We start from the raw sequence: 18,515 nt of genomic DNA, 5'->3' as shown, positions 1-18,515 counted from the left end.
GAAGAACATGGTGCTGACCCATGACAGTCAAAGCTTTAGTAACTTGTTAAACAGCAGTCACTGTCACCAAACCCAAACTTCTCTTCACCAAGCTGGCAGTTCTTCATTGTTAAAGCTGTATGAAAATGGCAAAGCATGGAAAATGAACTCAAAGGAGGATGAGGAGGAGGAAGAATTCTCTGCAACAGGTAATTTCCACAAGTCCTTGTTAATGAATAAGAATGCAAAAAGATAGAGAAGCATTTTTGTCTGTGGAAGAGGAAGAAAGGTCTTTTGAGTAGGTTTGCCTACCTTCTGCCATCTTTTTTTGTTACTACTCCCATTCCTGTCCAGTTGTAGTAGTGGATGATGCAAAACACCATTTTGTCTAACTTGAGAACTGAAGTTGATTATCTTGATGATCCCTAGTTCTTCCCCCACAGCTGACATGGTTTGGTTAACTGTTTCACTTGCACACTGTAATTTCTTTCTTGTGATAACAAAGATAATAGTGTGGAAGGTTCAGGAGCAAATATAGGAAGCACAACATGTAATGTCTTGATAACACCCGGTGAGGTGTGCATGCACAAAAACACGAATGCAGAAACATTAGTAATCGTAGAATGATAGAATGATTCGGGTTGGAAGGGACCTTAAAGCTCATCCAGTTCTAATCCCTCTGTCATAAGCAGGGATACCTTCCACTAGACCAGGGTGCTCCAAGCCCTGTCCAACCTGGCCTTGAACATTGACAGGGATTGGGCAGCCACAGCTTCTCTGGGCAACCTGTGCCAGTGTCTCACCACCCTCATAGCGAAGACTTCCTTTCTAACATTTAATCCAAATCTGCCCTCTATTATCTTAAAGCCATTTTGTTTCTATGTGAAGCTTTGGTGCATAGGTCTAACAGCCATGGGTGTAACAGCCAACAGCACTGTCAGGGCAGTTTGCATGTTTGAGACCATTTACAGCAAGGATGAGCTTATTATGCTTTTTTGTATGTTGCTTCAGAAATAGTAAATCTCTGACAACTACTCTTGTACATGTACTAAACAGATCTTAAGAGACCATTCTTGACACTTGTCCCGTTAATTCATTGTCTTGCTATAAAAACAAAAGCTTTGAAACAGTGTAACTTTAAACTGTTCCAAGAGTTCATTTGTATTTATAGTCACTCGCACACCACCTTTTGAGGACTGTGTTGGAGATGAATCCTAAGCTGACATTGTGGCTTGCTGGCCTTTAAACACAGTTTCTGCTTTTATAGAAGCAGAAAACGAACTGAAGGCTGATACTAATTTAAGTGTCAGCTATTTACAAAAAGCTGTAGATCATGCTGAAAGGTAGCATGCAGACAAACTGATTCAGGAGGTGTATTCTTCTAATGTGTGCTGAAGAACTGTTTTGCAGTCTGATGTCTTACTGTGTACAAGCTGTTTTGTAAAACACTTTCAACTAAGAATTTAGATTCTGTTCCTAATTTTGCTAATTGCGGATTTCCTTTTTTATTTTCTATCCACAGCTCTTCATGTCTTTCACTAAGAGGAAACTTGTCAAGATAATTGCACTTAACTATCCTACCTTGGAGGAGCATGTAGAAAACTGATTTTAAGAGATTAGTATTTGAAGTAACTACCAAAGAAAGATAAATCAAGAAACATTACCCATTTTTATGGGTAATTTACAGAAGAAATACAGACTTAAGTCCAGTAAGAGTTTATTCTTACTGGCTTATCCAGTCTTATCAGTAAAAAGGCACAGCTGCTGAAAAGGAGAAAAAGAAGATAATCATAGAATCATAGAACAATAATTGGAGAATAAAATTGAAAAGAACATTTTTTCTTAAAGGAATAAACTACATGTTCTATAAACTGAAATACTTTAGTGACATATTTTAACTTCTCTCTAGTAAAATGGTACTTCTGCAGTATTCAGTGTTTGGTCAGCATTCTGTTGGTAGACTCTGGACTGTTCCTTCATCTGTAATTGCTTCTGTGTATACATGATGATTTTGCTGCTGTTTAACCAGGAATAACTTGAAGGGATCTAGCAGCATTCAGGAAAATGTCAAGGCTTCTAAAATAATAAGGCTATTCAAAGTATTTGTAGTATTCCAGCCACTTGTTCTAATTGTGTAACTCAAGAGAAGCTATTGCCACTCCAGCAGTGTGATAGTACTGCTGTCTAGATGCAGTTGAGGAAAACATGGTTTATACTAGGCTTAGGTGCCAAGTAAATCTGCTGTTGAGTGTTGATGCAGTAAAAGCTATGTTTCTTCAACAAACCATGTGTCAGTCATTTCTAAATGTGCTAATATACTGTATACGTAAAGATACTCTTCATGGTGAGGTGTTCTAAGTATACATCTGGCAGGAAATACTAACGTTATAATCATTTTTTAAAGTTGGCAATATTGTATTAGAACCTTGTTACTTTACAGTCATTTGTATAAATTGACTTCTCTGCATCGGAGGTGAAATGATGTGCTGTTTGGAGATTTTACAGGGACTTTTGTCTGTATAAATTAATATAGTTTGAAAACTATAAATAAATACATCTGTGAAGTGTTACTTTGCTGAACTACTACTTACCTGTTCTTAAACAGCGAGAAAATACTTGACCTATTTAGCACTTGTGTTTCAGGGCTTATATTGTATTTGTATTTCCTAGAGCGTGTACATGTACTGATTGTACTTGGGAACAAACAAGTGACATTTTTGTATTGCTGTTCAGAAGGTGATGGAAAATGCCTTCCCCCCAGACCCAAATCATTAATCTTCATCTTTGAGGATCAGGTCTTTGGCATAGAGGAACACCTTTGTGTTTGTCCAGGTCACAGCTGTGCAAACAGGAATCTTGGCATGAGTAGCTTCGACATTTATTTATACAAAAGGAAGAAAAAAACAGATGAAAATCTTTAAAACTTAGACTTTTGGATTCTCCTGTGGAGATGAGCACTTGGCACATCATAGCAGGTAACTACTTTTTAAAACGCCTTATTTGAATACTGTGTAACAAATACTGAATAATTGTGTGGTTTTTATATTTTTACTTACTAGATTTTTCTGTGTTTTTGTAGATATCCAAGTTCCAGTCCTGGATAGGTAAGTATTCTTAACACTTTTTAGCAGTAATTTACGCAGAAAAATTAAGCTGAGGTTTATTCACTTTTTCTTTGTTCTCCATGTAGTTTTGATACGTCCTTTAGATAATTTGATTATGGCATCTAGATGCATAGTAAGACTCCTTATGAACATTACACTTAGTTTGTGAACAGAAAAAAAAGTTATTTCTGTGTTTTAATTTTTTGTGCTCAGTTTTCAGAAGCATTTTATGCTTCTAGGCAGATTGCTTCTAGCAGCTTTTACTAGAAATTAACTGTCTGCCAACACTTGAACAAGGATGCAAGTGCCCTGAACAGTCTTCTAATGTAGTAATGATTGTATATTTGTGTGTGCATGTGCATAAGTGCACTGGTTTTAATTCAACTTTCTCCTTTAATTTGCAGCTTTCCAGTCTGGTGTTTTTCTTGCCTCTTCATGACCTCGTGTCTTGAGCAGCCTAGCTGGATCCCCTGGTTCCTGTTTCTTCTTGTTTCAAAATTCTGCTTTCACCCGTTTTATACCCCCTACCCTTTTATATCCATATACATACACTAGGCTTTTACTACCTGTTTTGGTCTTCACTGGTTTTTCTAAGACTTTGGGTTCCATCCAGTATTTTCCACATGGCACTGTTGTGTTGGATTCGATGCCACAGTGGAATAAGTTTCTCTTGTAAATATCTCAGTTATGCTTTGGAGATTTCAGGAACCTGATGGTCCTCCTCTGCATTCTTATTCTGCTACTTTGTCTTGCTGTAAGCAGACACTGGAGAAGTGAAGGCTGTATCTTCTCCTGCTCCTCTTACAAAGCACATGGTATTAACTTTTTAAAGAAGCAAGAGTGCTTGTGGATTGTGGGGGATAAGTGAAGTGAATGTGTTCTGGAGGTAAAAAAAGCAAACAGTCCCCCCCATCAACACATCTCTTGGACATGTTTGGATTCATGAGATGTTCTGCTCCTTCCTGTCCTTATTAGGAAATGCAGACGCGTGCTTCCAGGCTAAATGTAGTTCCTCCTTTTTTTTTTTTTTAATTCCCCCTTCTATCAAGTAATCTCTGTATTTTTGTTCAATTTTGTATCCTTTTTGAGAGGTCCTCCTGTGCAAGTGCTCACCTATGGAATCCCTTGCGCTCCACATTGCAAGAGAATCACTGCTGGATAGAATGTGTCTTAGACTCATCTTAAATATGTTTTGCTTTCTTGTATAAAACACTCCCTTAAAAATAATCTTTTGAAGATGTTTGGTTATGAATCTCTTCAGTTACCTGTTCACTTCTTTGCTGACTGATTATGAAAAAACATTAAGCATGTGTGTACTGTGTTCTTCTCTGGTTCAAAGTGAGGCCTTTGGGAAAAATACCACCTTTTAATTTTAGTGTCTTTTGGCGTTTGTGTTGCAGTAGTTGCAGATTTCAGGATGCGTGAATTCAAAGTGACTGTACCCTCAAAGTTTGAACTTTTCTTCCTATGACTGTGTTGTAGTGCAGCAAGGATTTAAACTCTTAGTTTAACTTCCCATTCAGCTACAAAACAGTAACATACTAACATAGTCTATTGCAAAAATAAGTGTAAAGCTGGTATGTCTGAATTTCTGCTCATGTAAACCGCTTTTTTGCATCATTCTTCCTTTGTGAATCTTTTACGGGGGGAATGGGCAGGTGGCTGAGAGGAGAAAACATGCTAGTTTTCTTATCCTTACTGAGTAACATTTGTCATCATGATTCATAAGGATGTGACTCTGTGAATCCAATAAAATGGTAAAGCACATTATGCGAAGTTTTGAAATTAAATATTATTCTGACATGAAAAGTAGCGCTTGCACAACATACAAGCTGTGAGTTTGGGTTTTGGAGCGTAGAATATGGGATTGGAGTTCTTACTGTGTGGACTGCTGATATTTTCATGGGAACTCTCATCAGAGGAGACCTCACAATGCTTTTACATTTCTTTGTATGTTTTGGTAACATAGACCTATCCAAATAAAACACTGACCATGGTTGTTGGATTTGAAATACACATACACATTTAAATAACCGTGTAACTTGTATTGCTTGAGATCTTTACAGTACTGAAACTTAAAATAGTTCCTCTAAGCCAATTCAGGAATAACAGCAACTTTGTTCTTTTTTTGTGTTTCAGGGAAATGAGGCAAGCTACCCCTTGGAAATGTGCTCGCACTGTAAGTGTAATTGCTACTTCATATTCTTAGGTTAATCTTATTTGGAGATAGACATACACAGCTTTCATGTATCAGTTTCCTGCTTGAAGTGTTACTCACTTTATATACTAACCAAAAGAGTAAAATTAAAAGGTGAAATATTATCCCTAGAAATAATACAGCTTTTGCTGTTGGTTTGTAAATCAAAAAACAGTCCATCTTAAAAAAAAAACAAACAATGAAGTGTTACAACCAGTAGCAGAACTGGTGGGGCTTCTCCAGCAGCCCCAGTTCCACAGAGATGTGGAACAGCAGTTGGTGGTGTGGTGTGTGCTGTGTTAGGAGTGAACTGTATTGCCTGAGCTGTCTTTGCACCCTCAGAGGAAAGAGATGGAGGCTAAACGAGCATTTCTTTCCCTGTGTGTGCTTGCAGCCAGGCATTCAGGTGAGAAGCCCCTTGGTGTTACTTGCTTTTGGCCATGTGAGTCTAAACTTCATTGCTCTGTCTCGTGGGGTTATTCTGCCCTGTAAAAATAACAAAGTATTGCTTGCTTAAAGCTGCCCAAAGAAAGGGCTGTCTTGTGAAATGTCCCTGTGGTGTTATGCTTATTTTTAACTGCTTTTTTAACTTGAATGTTTTTCTTCAGCACTAAATCATGTGTAGACCTGTGTATGTGTGTATGGGCTGCCTGATAAGATTGCCTCATCTTTGGTGAATCAGATCTTGTTTATAAACAAGATAATAAATTCCTCAAGATAAGGAATGTTTTCTAAATAACTTTCACAACATTAATCATAACTGAACTCCAGCTCACAAAAGTCAAATGGTAATAGAAAATAAATGATCACGGAGGAATCTTTTTTCTAAATACGCTTTTCAGGGAAATGAGGCTTCAGTAATTTGCAAGTCCTCTCTGCCAATACACATGTCCACATGAATTATAATTTTGAGTCATCAGTTTGAAAACACTTGAGAATCTTGTCCACAGCACTGCATTGCTGTGTTATGCTCTCAGTGTATGTTTTGATAAATATGGACATGTGGGTGGAAGTTGTGTATTTGATGAAGATTTTGGTAGTCTTTTCCAGAACTGTGTGTATCACAGCTGGGAGACTGCACCATTGGCCAGTTTTTCTTTACGGACAAACTGGCTTCTGAAGATTTTATTTTTTAACTAGATACATCTCTGCCAGAGTTGTAAGCAGTGTGTTGCCATCCTTAACTTCTGATGGTAGGAAAAGCTATGGTCATTGGTACCAACTGCCAACTTAAAGTTTTATTAACTGAGCTTATTTGACCCCTCTTATTGCAAAGAAAGAGGAGATTTCATCATCACTTTCTGTTGTTAAACTATGTAGAGGATATCGTTGTGTAAATCTGAGATTTCACACTTCCAAGCTTTTTCTGCTTCAGTGACCCTTCTCACAGAAAGTGAGCTGCTGCTTTGAGCAACCCAACTGCATACACTAGGGAAGGTGTAGTTACCACAGGCATTTCCTTTGCTTGATTGTGCCTTATCACTGCAGTGATAGGTCGAAGGAGGTGCTCTTGCTCCTCTGCTCTCATGAGACCTCACCTGGAGTATTGTGTGCAGTTCTGGTGTCCTCAACATAAAAAGGACATGGAACCATTGGAACAAGTCCAGAGAAGGGCCACAAGGATGATCAGGGGACTGGAGCACCTCCTGTATGAAGACAGACTGAGGAAGTTGGGGCTGTTCAGCCTGGAGAAGAGAAGGCTGCGTGGAGACCTCATAGCATCCTTCCAGTATCTGAAGGGGGCCTGTAGGGATGCTGGAGAGGGATTCTTCATTAGGGACTGTAGTGATAGGACAAGGGGTAAGGGGTTAAAACTTAAACAGGGGAAGTTTAGATTGGATATAAGGAAAAAGTTCTTTACTGTGAGGGTGGCAAGGCACTGGAATGGGTTGCCCAGGGAAGCTGTGAATGCTCCATCCCTGGTGGTGTTCAAGGCCAGGTTGGACAGAGCTTTGGGTGACATGGTTTAGCGTGAGGTGTCCCTGCCCGTGGTAGGGGGGTTGGTACTAGATTATCGTAAGGTCTTTTCCAACCCTAACTATTCTATGATCACACTGTGCTTAAAAGATTTTGCATGCCTGAAAAGCTTGAAAGAGCTTGTTTGTTTTGGGACACAAATGTGTACAGTAGCATGTCCCTAAGTCCACTCAGTATGTATTCACCTTGTTCTTCAAGTATCAAATGTTTGTGCTGTTTCCAAGTACTTGTTATTGACAAGAAAAATGCTTTCCAGGGCAAGACCAATCAATGTTTAAGACCATTTGATAGAGTCTGAATGGTTAGCCTTTTGGGAAGCTGCCAGTAATAATGTCTTTATGCTGTCAGCACGGTGGCATCAGGTCACAACCTCTGCTTGGTGGTGCAGTCGCTTTTTTGGTATCTTGTTTTATAAGAATAATTTTGTTTTAAATTTGGCAGTTCCAGGAAGCAAATTCAGGATACTATGCAGAGGATGCACACTATTAAATAGTTGAGAATATTATTTTTGCCCTTCATTTTAGAACATTTGTTCTCTTCAGTGGGTGAATTGGGATTGTTGGAGACCTTAAAGAGTATGGACTTGCTTCTCGGCTGTGCTGCGTCTAAGAAATCACTGAAAATCTAATACTTTTTTACCTGGTGGTAATTTGGCGTCAACCAAGCAATATAAAATTATCCATGAGACAATTTTATCATAGCAGAGAACTGTGAAGAAAACTGTTTCGTAGTAAACAATATTTTACAGTACAGTATCTTGTAATAGAAAACAGTTTATAGTATAGTATTTGTAGTATAAAGAGTTTTATAGTATGTTTTGGTTTTAGGATAAGGAGGCTAGTATCTCTTCTTTAACTTAGGAAATTGTAATTGACACATCTGAAGTCATGAAAAGGATCAGGCCAGCTGCATGTAAGCATATACAAGACAAGTGGTCGAGTGTGTTCTCAAGGGCGTCATCTTTTTGAAATCTGATCTCCAAGACTGAAATGGCTGTCTTGGCTGAGCTCTGAAACATTATATTACTGAATCAGACCAGACTCTAGACAGAGGTGAGGGCTTTTGCTGAAGGTCTCTTTTTATTTTGAGATCTCTGCAATCCATTTTTATGGAGGGGAGGGAAATACTCATTTTTTAACCTGGGAACATTTAAAACCAATTTCAGAGCATGTTTTATTTACAGAAATCTTCTAATACCTTAGCAATAATCTTGTTTATAATGACCTCATCTTTGAAAAATATGTGGAAACTCAACTATCTGTGACTGCACTTTGGTCTGGTTTTCGTTATTTATAACTTTCAGCCAATAAGCCAGTATTTTAAGACTACCTGAAAACCAGCCTCTTAAATACAGGTTTAAAAGCTTAGGTAACTACTTAGATTTCAGGAGTGCTCAGCACCTCTGCCGAGAAATATCCAGCTCTTTGAAGGTTTGTATGCTTCACAGATACCTGTTAAAGTGTTGTGCATTCTGCAGCAACGGATGTACAGTGCTTCTGAATATATAAGCAATTTTCCTGTTAAATATCACTGCAGTGGATTTCAGAGAGATTTGTATTTTTCAGATCTTTGCTTTGGGTTATCATATTAATGGAAAGATAACCATGTAACTTAACATTGTCTGGAAAATATGATTACATTTTTTGACATCACTTTTTTTTCAGTGCAGAGCACTTGCTGCACTCCAGAAATTTGTTTTTAATGAAGCTTTTTGAGTTGCCACTTGAATGCTTTTTACAGTACTGAGCATCAGTTGTGTAAATAACAGCTTGAAACAAACAGTTATTTTAAAACATAGCGTGGCAGGGGAGTTGGAATTAGATGACTTGTGGTCCTTTCCCACTGCAACTATTCTGTGATTCTATAATGGATCATCCTCTGCTGTTGTGTTGGGGGAAGGAGCAGAGGATTCACTTGTAGGTGTCAATATATTAGTATCCAACTGGAAGGAAATTTTGTGTACTAAAACGGGAGCTAGACAGAGCATTTGCGTGTAATTTCTTGGAAGCATGGAGTCCTTGCATTTAAACCTGATATATGCAAATGAATGACAAAGCAGGTATTGTTTGCTGTAGAATTTTAATACTTGGATGGAAGAGGAGTCTTTTAGAAATATGGATAGTTCTTTAACAAAAGATCCATAATACTGGAAATGCTTAAAACCCTCCACCTTACTGTGTTAGTTACAAGGTGAGTGAAATTCACAATGGATTATGAAATAAAGTGTGCTTTAAAATAGTGAATAATTTGATGTTTCTACAGGGCTGCCAGCAAAGCCTTGTAAAGAAAAACAGTTTGCAGGTGTCATTTCCAGCCAGGTAAATTTGTAAGCTACCATTGGACACCTGATTCTGGTGAAAAGCATAAGGTAGCACAGAGCCTGGTGTCAGCTGGTGGGCAAAGCACAGGAAAGGCTAACTTGAGTTCGAGGCTAGAGGAACGCCCACTGCAGCCAGAGCTGAAGGAAGCTCAGTCCCCTGTCGTGAGTCAGAGGCAAACTCTGCTTCAAATGATGTAAACAAAGCTTGAGCCTCCTTATTTTGCTCAAGGGATGTTACTGCCCTTTTTACACTATTGTGGACTTGGAACCTCCTAGAGTAGAACTTCCTTGGATTTCCTAGCGTTTTCATCTCTGTCCTGGTCTCCTGAGCTTGTCTTGTAAAATTCTGCTTGTTGCTGCCACCATCAGTCCTTCCAGCTTGGAAACCTTTACTGTATCTGAACTGTCTTGTGCCTGGTGTTTCCCATATAGCTTCAGGGTGTTTGTGTGGACATTAGGTTGTCTGTAAGGAGCCTTCAGAGAAGGAAAAGAAGTGTATTTTGTTCAGGCTCTGAAAATGTTGCTCAGTACTCTGCTTTTCAGTGACATGTTAAGAAAGACTGCTGCTAAACACTGAGTTAAAAGTGCTCTTGTGAGAGGGGCACACCATCATAGATGAGGGCTGTTGTATATGCATATTCAGGGAGGAGACTGAACAAAAAATAAATAGGGTATTATTGAAATCTGCTGTTATACATAAATGTTGGTTTTTTTTATTAAAAAAAAACCCAAAACCAACAAATAAAACCAAAACCCAAACAAAGCAAATGGAACAAGCCCCAAACCCCAGAAAACCTACATGGTTTTCGGGTAAGCTTATTCCAGGAAGAGAGTCAGTAGAAATTATGGCTGTGACTCGAGGAAAGAATAGACAAAACCAATGCAAATTGAAAGCTTATACTCAAATGCTTTCAGCCCTTATTTTATGTTCTTACTTTGTTTTTAAAGCTATTTCACAATGACGAAGTTGTTACTGAAATACTGATTTATCTTTTCTAAGCTTGTTACATTTCTGCTTGTAGAAAGGATTTTAAAGGTAGGTGAGATGCTCACAGTGTATTTAAGGAAAAAATAATGAAATTGTTCTGATAGGAAATTCTCATAGAGTCAGTTATGAAACACTGATCTGCAGATGTTGTTTTCATCCATATGTTAGTTATGAACGGAGGGTTTTATGCCCATGAACTGTTAAAGGAAATTTTCCTGTTCCTGTAATTACTTTGCTTTTTCCTTATTTCCTCCTCCAAGTACTCTCCTCCAAAGCGTGTCCACTGCCAGAAACAAAACACTGGACTAAATTTGATATTTGGTCAGCTTTTGGCAGAGATACTAAGTTTTTCTTTACTGTTCTTGACTTGCTTTTTCCCCCCAAGAGTAGAACTTCTCTCAGATCACTAGTGTAGGCAGATGCTTTGCTTAAATGTTTCAGGGTTTAAAATGAGAAATTTATAATCCCATTTCTAGTAGGAAATGCTGCTACAGTTCTGTACCTGGACTGTATTGTAGTTGAATGGATTGACTGTATGAGGTATCCTTGTATGTGGGTATATGTGGAGAAAGAGAAATGAACATTTTCAAAGTATGAAGACTCTTAATTTCATAATTCAGGCAGTCATTGCTTTGTTGCCCTTCAGCAAAACATAAAAGAACATTCTTGAGAAATAGTCTTACGTGACCTCTTCTCCTTGCCATCATCTGATTCTTGTTTTTATTATCCGTAATCTTGACCTCTTTGAGTACCATCTTTAGCAGAAACAAATCAGCGTTTTAGCTTCTCTTAAGCATTGCTGGTTTGCACATTTTACTATCTGGCTAATTGTGAATGCCAGACTGTTTGAACTGTGGTTCTTGTGCCCAGCCAGATGATGGCAGAGTGTGTGTCTTCATTGTAGCATTCATTTTAACACTGTGGTGGATCAGTTTCTGAATGCACCAGGAAACTTTATTTTATTTTGTTAAATTTTATTCCTTACTTAATTCATATTGGTAGGTCCCTGCTAGGGATAGGTCAGCTCGAGATACAAAGTACCTTTCTGGCAAAAGTTTTTGTAGCACATCTTGCATGGAAGATTTTAGCTCTCTGCTTCAGCAGGCAAATGTGATGGCATAGTTGATCTTGTCTGTCTTCTGTGCCAGCTGGAGTAATTTAAAGCTGTGGACCAGTGTTTGACTGACTTGCATGTGTGGTAATTAGCTTCAGTTAATAGCAGAACACTGACAGAACTCTAGGTCTCACTTTCAGTCTTTGCTTATATATTTGTGAGGAAAAGTAGATGGGTTGGAACTAGATGACCTTAAGGTCCTTTCCAACTCTAACCTTTAGCTCCCAAACCAGGAGATGAACTGGAGTTATGAAACAAGACTTTGGTTAATGCTGCTTCTGAGAAAATTATGCTGGTAATGCCGGCTGGTCTTTAGTCCTGGTGTTTTACATCCTGATTTGTAAAAATGGCATTCTTGTGTTCTCGTGTTAGGGTTTTCTTAAGTGTAAGTTAGAAATGTTTCAGAGCTTGCAGTTCCTTAACTCTTTATAGTTTGTGCGGTAAGGTAGAAGAGATGCATCTGTGTTAATGCTGCTTTCATTTTTCTCCGTTCTGATTCTGTGAAATGGTAGAACTATAATGTATTTGAGGTTGCTTAGGTGGCTTAAATTGTTCCGTTTTAGTCAGTGCTAATCTTAATATTGGAAGTGGGAGTTCACTGATCTGGTAGGAGGATGACAGCACGTTATATACACTACAGGTAATACTTTCCATTTGCTGTTTAGTTTTATTAAAGTGAATTTGTTTTTTAAAGAAATAATTCGTGTACCTTTTGTTGCTCTTGTTTTTCCCACTAGGAGATAGTTCTCATGGCTGTCACAGGTCTTATTTCAGGGTTTCTTGGCATGAGATCTAGATGCAATTGCAAACTTCTGATTTCAAAATAGATCATTTGAGGGATTTGTGTTTACGAAATAACGGTGAGTTACGTGAAAGATGTAGTCAGTCTTGATTTCTGAGTCCAGATAGTGAAGCAGGAGAGTTTTGGTTGGACCAGGACAACATGTTAACCATGACTAATAAAAGTCGAGGGAGACTGATGTGCTGGCTGGACAAGTCCTTATATGCGTTATTGTAATATAGGTATAAATTATGTCTATTCAAACATGCATTTTACATTGGAAAATGCATTTACATATGTTGTGTGACAAGCCATGCTTAATGTTTTTGTGCTTTTTCAAATGTTGTGAGGATTTTTTGGGGGGAGGGACATTAACTCCTGTGGGAGTTGCAACTCTGGAGTAGAGCTTGCAGTAGAAATGAGGTTCCCATGTTCACAGCTTGCCAGGGTGCCAGCTTTGTATTAAACTCCAGTGGGTCCAACAGCTTTCTGGCAGCAGGGCAGGGAGTGAAGGCAGACTGAGCCAACCATTTCAAAGTCTGACTCCATTTACTGTTTCAAGATTGTGAGGAAAATGGAAACCCAAGAGTTACTGTGGGCAGAATCAAGAGTTGGCAGATACCTTCAGTATATTGGTAAGAAGCAGCATTTTGTGCTGATGAACTCATAAGCAACTGTAGAGGCTAATTGTCAGCTTTGCTTTGCCATTCTCTTTATACTGTTGCCTTTTAGTCTCATCATTATGTTCTATACACAGCTTACCCTGTAGTGGTATGGCACCTTTTGCATGATCTGGGAGGGAAGCTGGTTCTGTGTAGTTATGCCAACAGTAATGTGCTCCTGATCCTGCAGTGCAGTGTCGTGCTGTTAAGGGCACACCTTCAGTCATGTACTAGGCTACCACGTAAGCTGGTGGACAAAAGAATGTAGCTTTACTGTAGTTGAGAGCCTAATTAATTGAAATACCAAATTGCAGACTAGAAACCGAGGAAAAAACTTGTAAGCCTCTGCAGATGCTGTTTAGCCTTATTTTTATAGCCCTAGAGGCACAATCAGATCTGTCACTTGCTGGTACAGCAAAGGGGAAGATTGTTCTGGGAGTACTGAACCTTTTTTGCTCTCTGCCTCAGCAGTTGGCAAAGAGTTACCAAGACTGACTAACAGCAGCATGTCAGAATTTACTATTTAGGCAAAAAAAAAAAGCCTAACAGAAGATCATCTTGTGCTTCTGGATTTCTTGCGTGTTCTCTGCCTTTCATTGTGAAATAGCACAGTTGTGAACATCTCTGGGTTTGTGTCTAGTTGGTTTTTCAAGAAAGATACCGAGAAGTTTAAGTGGAAGTTCACTACTGCTTTGGTAAAGGATCATGTCTTTGAATAGGCTACAATTTCCAAACGTAAAGCTCTGCATGTTGGCTTGACCTTATGTATTGGAAAGAGTAAGTGCTGTTTGGTTTTATGCTGCACTTTTACAAAAGACAAGGAGGTGTTAATATGATGGAAAGTGGAGCTGGTGGTCTGTATGTGCCTTGTAGAAGTTGAGAAGCAATTTCTGTTACTATTGGAGCAAATGCACTAAATATATCTCAGAAATGTTGAGGAGACTATTCATGTTGCCAAAGGCATTGGTGTAGGGAGTTGGAAAGCTGCAGGTTCTATACGGTGTGTTGTTTACTGTGTGCTGGGTGCTTTCTAGGACTTCCTAGGACTCTTGGTTCCTCCTTCATACCCGAACATGGTAAGCAGTTAATGAACTAACTTTGGCGTTGTAACTGAAGCTGCTGATAGGGAACTTTCTGGTTGTTGTGGGGAAAGCTTTTTCAGCTTTTCAGTAGTAACAGAGTACAAGATTCTTTTTAATCATTTTAATGTATTCACAGACTTAGTCTGTTCCTGGCAAAGTCTGAAATGTAAGGTTGAGATCCTTTATAAATTGCAGAGGATAAATAAGTGGTGCTGCTGCAGGATCTGAAATGGCTTGGAAGTTCTGGAACAGCAAAAATTGATGTGTGCAGGTTGTGGCTACAGGTATGCCTGCTTCGTGCTTGAGATGGATTAAAAAACTTATCTTGGGTCTTGTCTGGGTGATGTTTAGAGTGATAACTGGTCAACAGTGGGACTGTGTTAACCAGCTTCACTTGGCTTGCAGCCCAAGAGATCCCATGTTTGGTGTGCTGAAGAATCAGTAGTTTTGCTAATATGCTTACTAATAGATTTTCTGACGTGTTAGCCTCGGTTAGCTGTAGTGCTACAGCCTTCAAAGAAAACTCCCTCTCATCCTTAATTTCTTCATACCTGGTATTTGTAAGAGCTGTCTGACTAAGAACTAGCTAAGCACCCTCAATCCTTAAACATGTTGTGTCAGCATGGGGTATCCAGGGAGTCACGAGGCTAACTGTATTATGGCTGATGCAGGGAGGAAAAAAGGTAAGGCTTATTTAAAACAAAAAATGGAAAGGCTTGTGTTTGTCTTCAGTTTGATTTTATCTTTATAATCTTCCAGGAGTGTTTTAATAGTTGTAGTAAACTAGGAGAAATTCTGGTAGGAAGGCAATGAAATGTGCATTGTGTTTAACTGGCAAAGGGTTTACCGAAGCCTTTCTGAGAATAGGTGTTGGGTTTTTTTTTCCCTTTCAGTTGATGCTGATGAAATCAAACGGCTAGGAAAGAGATTTAAGAAGCTTGATTTGGACAACTCTGGTTCTTTGAGCGTGGAAGAGTTCATGTCTTTACCTGAATTGCAACAGAATCCATTAGTACAGCGAGTAATAGATATATTTGACACAGATGGAAATGGAGAAGTGGACTTCAAAGGTAAGACATGGTGCTTTGTGTCTGTTTATCAGGATTTCTAATAAATGGAATTTCTGGAGCTTAAGAATTCAAATCTTGATTCTGGTGAGAGGAGAGGGGAGGAAAAAAACTTGTTAATCAAAATAAGGTCCTAATTGCTTGTGGAACTGAATTCCAGTACAACTAGTTTCTCTGGCACATTAGAGCGCTCCTGAGCAAAATGCTTAAAAAAGCGTATTGTTTAGTCATAGCTTTCCAGGGTATACTCGGTTAGGACTGCTCATGAAGTATCCCTTGAAGTGCAGTAATTCAGACTCTTCATTGTGGTGCTAATCTGAAGTATATTCTTACGCTGAAGAGACTGAAAAAGTGGGTAGACTGTGAGTGGTGTGTCTGTCCAGAAGCTGTACTTACCCAAATGTTCGATCTGTCTTTTCTTGGGAGTATTTTGAAAAAGCTTTCAAAATTGAGGAAGTGGTCCAGATTTTTCTGTTGACACTTCCTGTACAGGATTATTTTAGGTAGGCCCTTCAAGTGAAAACTGCAAGTTTTGATTTAGTATGTTCTTCCAAAATTTAGACTTATCTTAAATACTTGCGATTAGACGGGCCAGCAGATTAAAAGTCTTCACTATTGGTTGGTGTTAAAACAGCCTCTGACCCTTAGAAGTGATGATGTTTGTAACTTCTGTTCAAGGTAATAGCATCTCTTGTTGCCCATGACATAGGAAGACAGGCTGAGAAAGTTGTGGCTGTTCAGCCTGGAGAAGAGGAGGCTGCGTGGAGATCTCAGTATCTGAAGGGGGCCTATAAACATGCTGGGGAGGGACTCTTCATTAGGGAATGTAGTGACAGCACAAGGGGTAATGGGTTAAAACTTAAACAGGGGAAGTTTAGATTGGATATAAGGAAGTTCTTTACTGTGAGGGTGGTGAGGCACTGGAATGGGCTGCCCAAGGAAGTTTTAACTAGGTGATCTTAAGGTCCTTTCCAACCCTAATTATTTTATGATTCTATGACTAGAAAAGGTTAACCAGTTTTTAAGTGTAGAAAGCTCTTCAATCTCACGTCTATTACAGGCTGACATTTTAAATAAAATGTTAAAATATAAAAGCTACTAACCTTTACAAAACCAGTTAAATTTCTGTAGAGAGAACTACAGTGTAACTAGAATGTTGAAGTTCTGAGACTTTGTCTTGGTATCCGCTTCCAAAGCAGTAATTGTTGTATATAATTGTTCAAAATCCCCTTGTGAAAAATAAGCAGTGATAAAAGATGATGCTATATTGTATGTGACATTGAGCTGTGATTAATATAATTATTGAGAGCTGTCCCTCTTGGGTGGGAACAGGAAGTTGTCAGAAACAATTTTCCATGGTGAAATGATGCTGTTGCAGTAAGTGGCAGTGAATGCTGCTGTTGTCATCTGGCCAAGTTTGGTTCATTTAATTTATTTATTTCTGTCAGATGGAAGCTTGGAGGAAAAAGACAGTAAAGTGGAATAGGGGAGATTTAGGTTAGAAGAAATTCTTTACTGTGAGGGTGGTGAGACACTGGCACAGGTTGCCCAGAGAAGCTGTGGCTGCCCCATCCCTGGCAGTGTTCAGAGCCAGGCAGCATGAGGCTTTGAGCAACCTGGTCTAGCGGGAGGTATCCCTGCCCGTGGCAGGGGTTTGGAACTGGATGAGCTTTAAGGGTCCTTTCCAAGCCAAACAATTGTATAATTCAAGAAAAGCAAAATTACATTTTGCTTGTTGAAAGACCTAAACATTTTATTTGTTTTTGGTTAATCTTAAAGCATAATGCTAAAATAGTCCAGTCAGCATTTTATTGATAAATCATACCTGGATTGTTGATTAAATGTCACAAAACTTGTTCAAACTGGAGTAGGCCTTTCAACCTAATGCTGTATTGCTGCACCTCTGTATTCTTTCTGACCACAGTTTAGCTTCTGGTTTTGCTCTGTTGTTACCTTTACTACCCAAAACTCCCAAGAAGTCTACTTACAGGATCTTAACCAGACACAGCACATCCCAGGGTTTTATTTTCTTGGCAACTCAGGGGTTTGCTCCTGGAATGGCATCATTGTTGTACAGTGTTAATTTTCCTTTTTTTTCTATTTTTCAATAGCAAAATAGATTTTTTTTTAAGTTGTTTTAGAACAGTTTTAATTTTTAGTCTAATTCTTGCTTTAATTTGAGAAAATAATCTTGAGCTGTAAAATTAGAATCCCCGTTTGAGTAGCTTTAGTAGAGATCTTAAGAGTTTTAGGTCAGATTCTTACGAAAGTCTGGCAACAAAATTATTTAAATACTGGTGTGAACAAATCTGGTCAGTGAGCACAGTGTTGGATTTGGAGTACTTCCTACTAAAGAACACGTAAGTATCAAAGTATGGACACTTAAATGTCACAAAACTTTAAAGATTTTAGGGTAATTTAGATCCTTCTTACAGTTTCTAAAAAGTTCTGAATGTTTATGTCTTTGGTTTATTAAAAAAAATACACTTTTTGTAAATGTTTTTCTTGTACTCTAGAATTTATAGAGGGAGTCTCCCAGTTCAGTGTCAAAGGAGATAAGGAACAGAAGTTGAGGTGTAAGTATTTTGAATTTTCCTAAACAAAATTTTCTTAGTTCTCCAAAATATGCTTCTGTTGGTCAACATTGAGAAACCGGCAAATCCAGTGGGAAATCATGAAGGTAGATTGTACGTGTTTTGCACACAGCTGTAGAAGAATTCGCCAGTGTTCTGCGGGGAAGGTTTGAGGCTGCCTTCTGAATATCTTCAGTTGCTTCCCATTCTTTTTTACTTCACAGAACTGTGTAATAATGTGCTTTGATGTTAGTCTTACGCTCCTGTAAAGCAGATTTTTTTGCTGCTGTCATAGAACAGCACCAAGTTCTTGTTTTGAGAACTGTGTCTGAGGAACACAACGTGACCCAAGCCTTCGGAGTGTAGAAGGGATGGGTTCATGCATGGATGTAGTTTCCAATAAGTAATAAATTCAGTGTTAATGCCAGATTTGCAGCAAAACAACCAGGTGGGATTTTGATTAATCTATTTCCTGGAAGGCTGTTACTTTTTGTGCTTGTAAATGAGCTGCTACGTGGGTACTTTACCTTGTGGTGGTAAAGATTTTCCAGTTCAGTGTTTATAAAGTTATTTTACTGCTGATGCTAGAACTATTTCAGCTGACAATTCTCGAGTGAGGTTTTTCGTTTAAATTCCGTAGTAGCATTCATTATATTGTTTCTGATGGTTCC

At 38.6% G+C, this 18,515-nt stretch overlaps 1 protein-coding gene and 1 long non-coding RNA gene across 3 annotated transcripts in view; both read left to right on the top strand.

Annotated features, from left to right (window-relative positions):
- PPP3R1 (protein phosphatase 3 regulatory subunit B, alpha) overlaps positions 1-18,515 on the top strand; it is a 42,668-nt gene that overhangs the window by 19,700 nt on the left and 4,453 nt on the right. Inside the window, exons 2-4 of one of the 2 annotated variants that reach the window (XM_057423388.1) lie at positions 5,222-5,262; positions 15,098-15,274; positions 17,788-17,847. In XM_057423388.1, the coding sequence (XP_057279371.1) occupies positions 5,222-5,262; positions 15,098-15,274; positions 17,788-17,847 (278 nt within the window). The remainder of the gene's footprint in view (positions 1-5,221; positions 5,263-15,097; positions 15,275-17,787; positions 17,848-18,515) is intronic. The other variant, XM_057423387.1, reaches the window with a different exon arrangement.
- On the top strand, positions 2,643-4,107 carry LOC130606825 (uncharacterized). Its single transcript, XR_008974075.1, has 3 exons — positions 2,643-2,954; positions 3,059-3,083; positions 3,488-4,107. It is a non-coding gene; the product is annotated as an uncharacterized LOC130606825 (long non-coding RNA).

The sequence above is a fragment of the Pezoporus wallicus genome, unplaced genomic scaffold, assembly GCF_028554395.1.
Source record: "Pezoporus wallicus isolate ANWC-B61680 ecotype Strahan unplaced genomic scaffold, APGP_CSIRO_Pwel_v1 contig_4191, whole genome shotgun sequence".
NCBI classification, from domain to species: domain Eukaryota; kingdom Metazoa; phylum Chordata; class Aves; order Psittaciformes; family Psittacidae; genus Pezoporus; species Pezoporus wallicus.
Note: the sequence above shows the minus strand (reverse complement) of the source record. Positions and strands in the feature narration are given on the sequence as shown.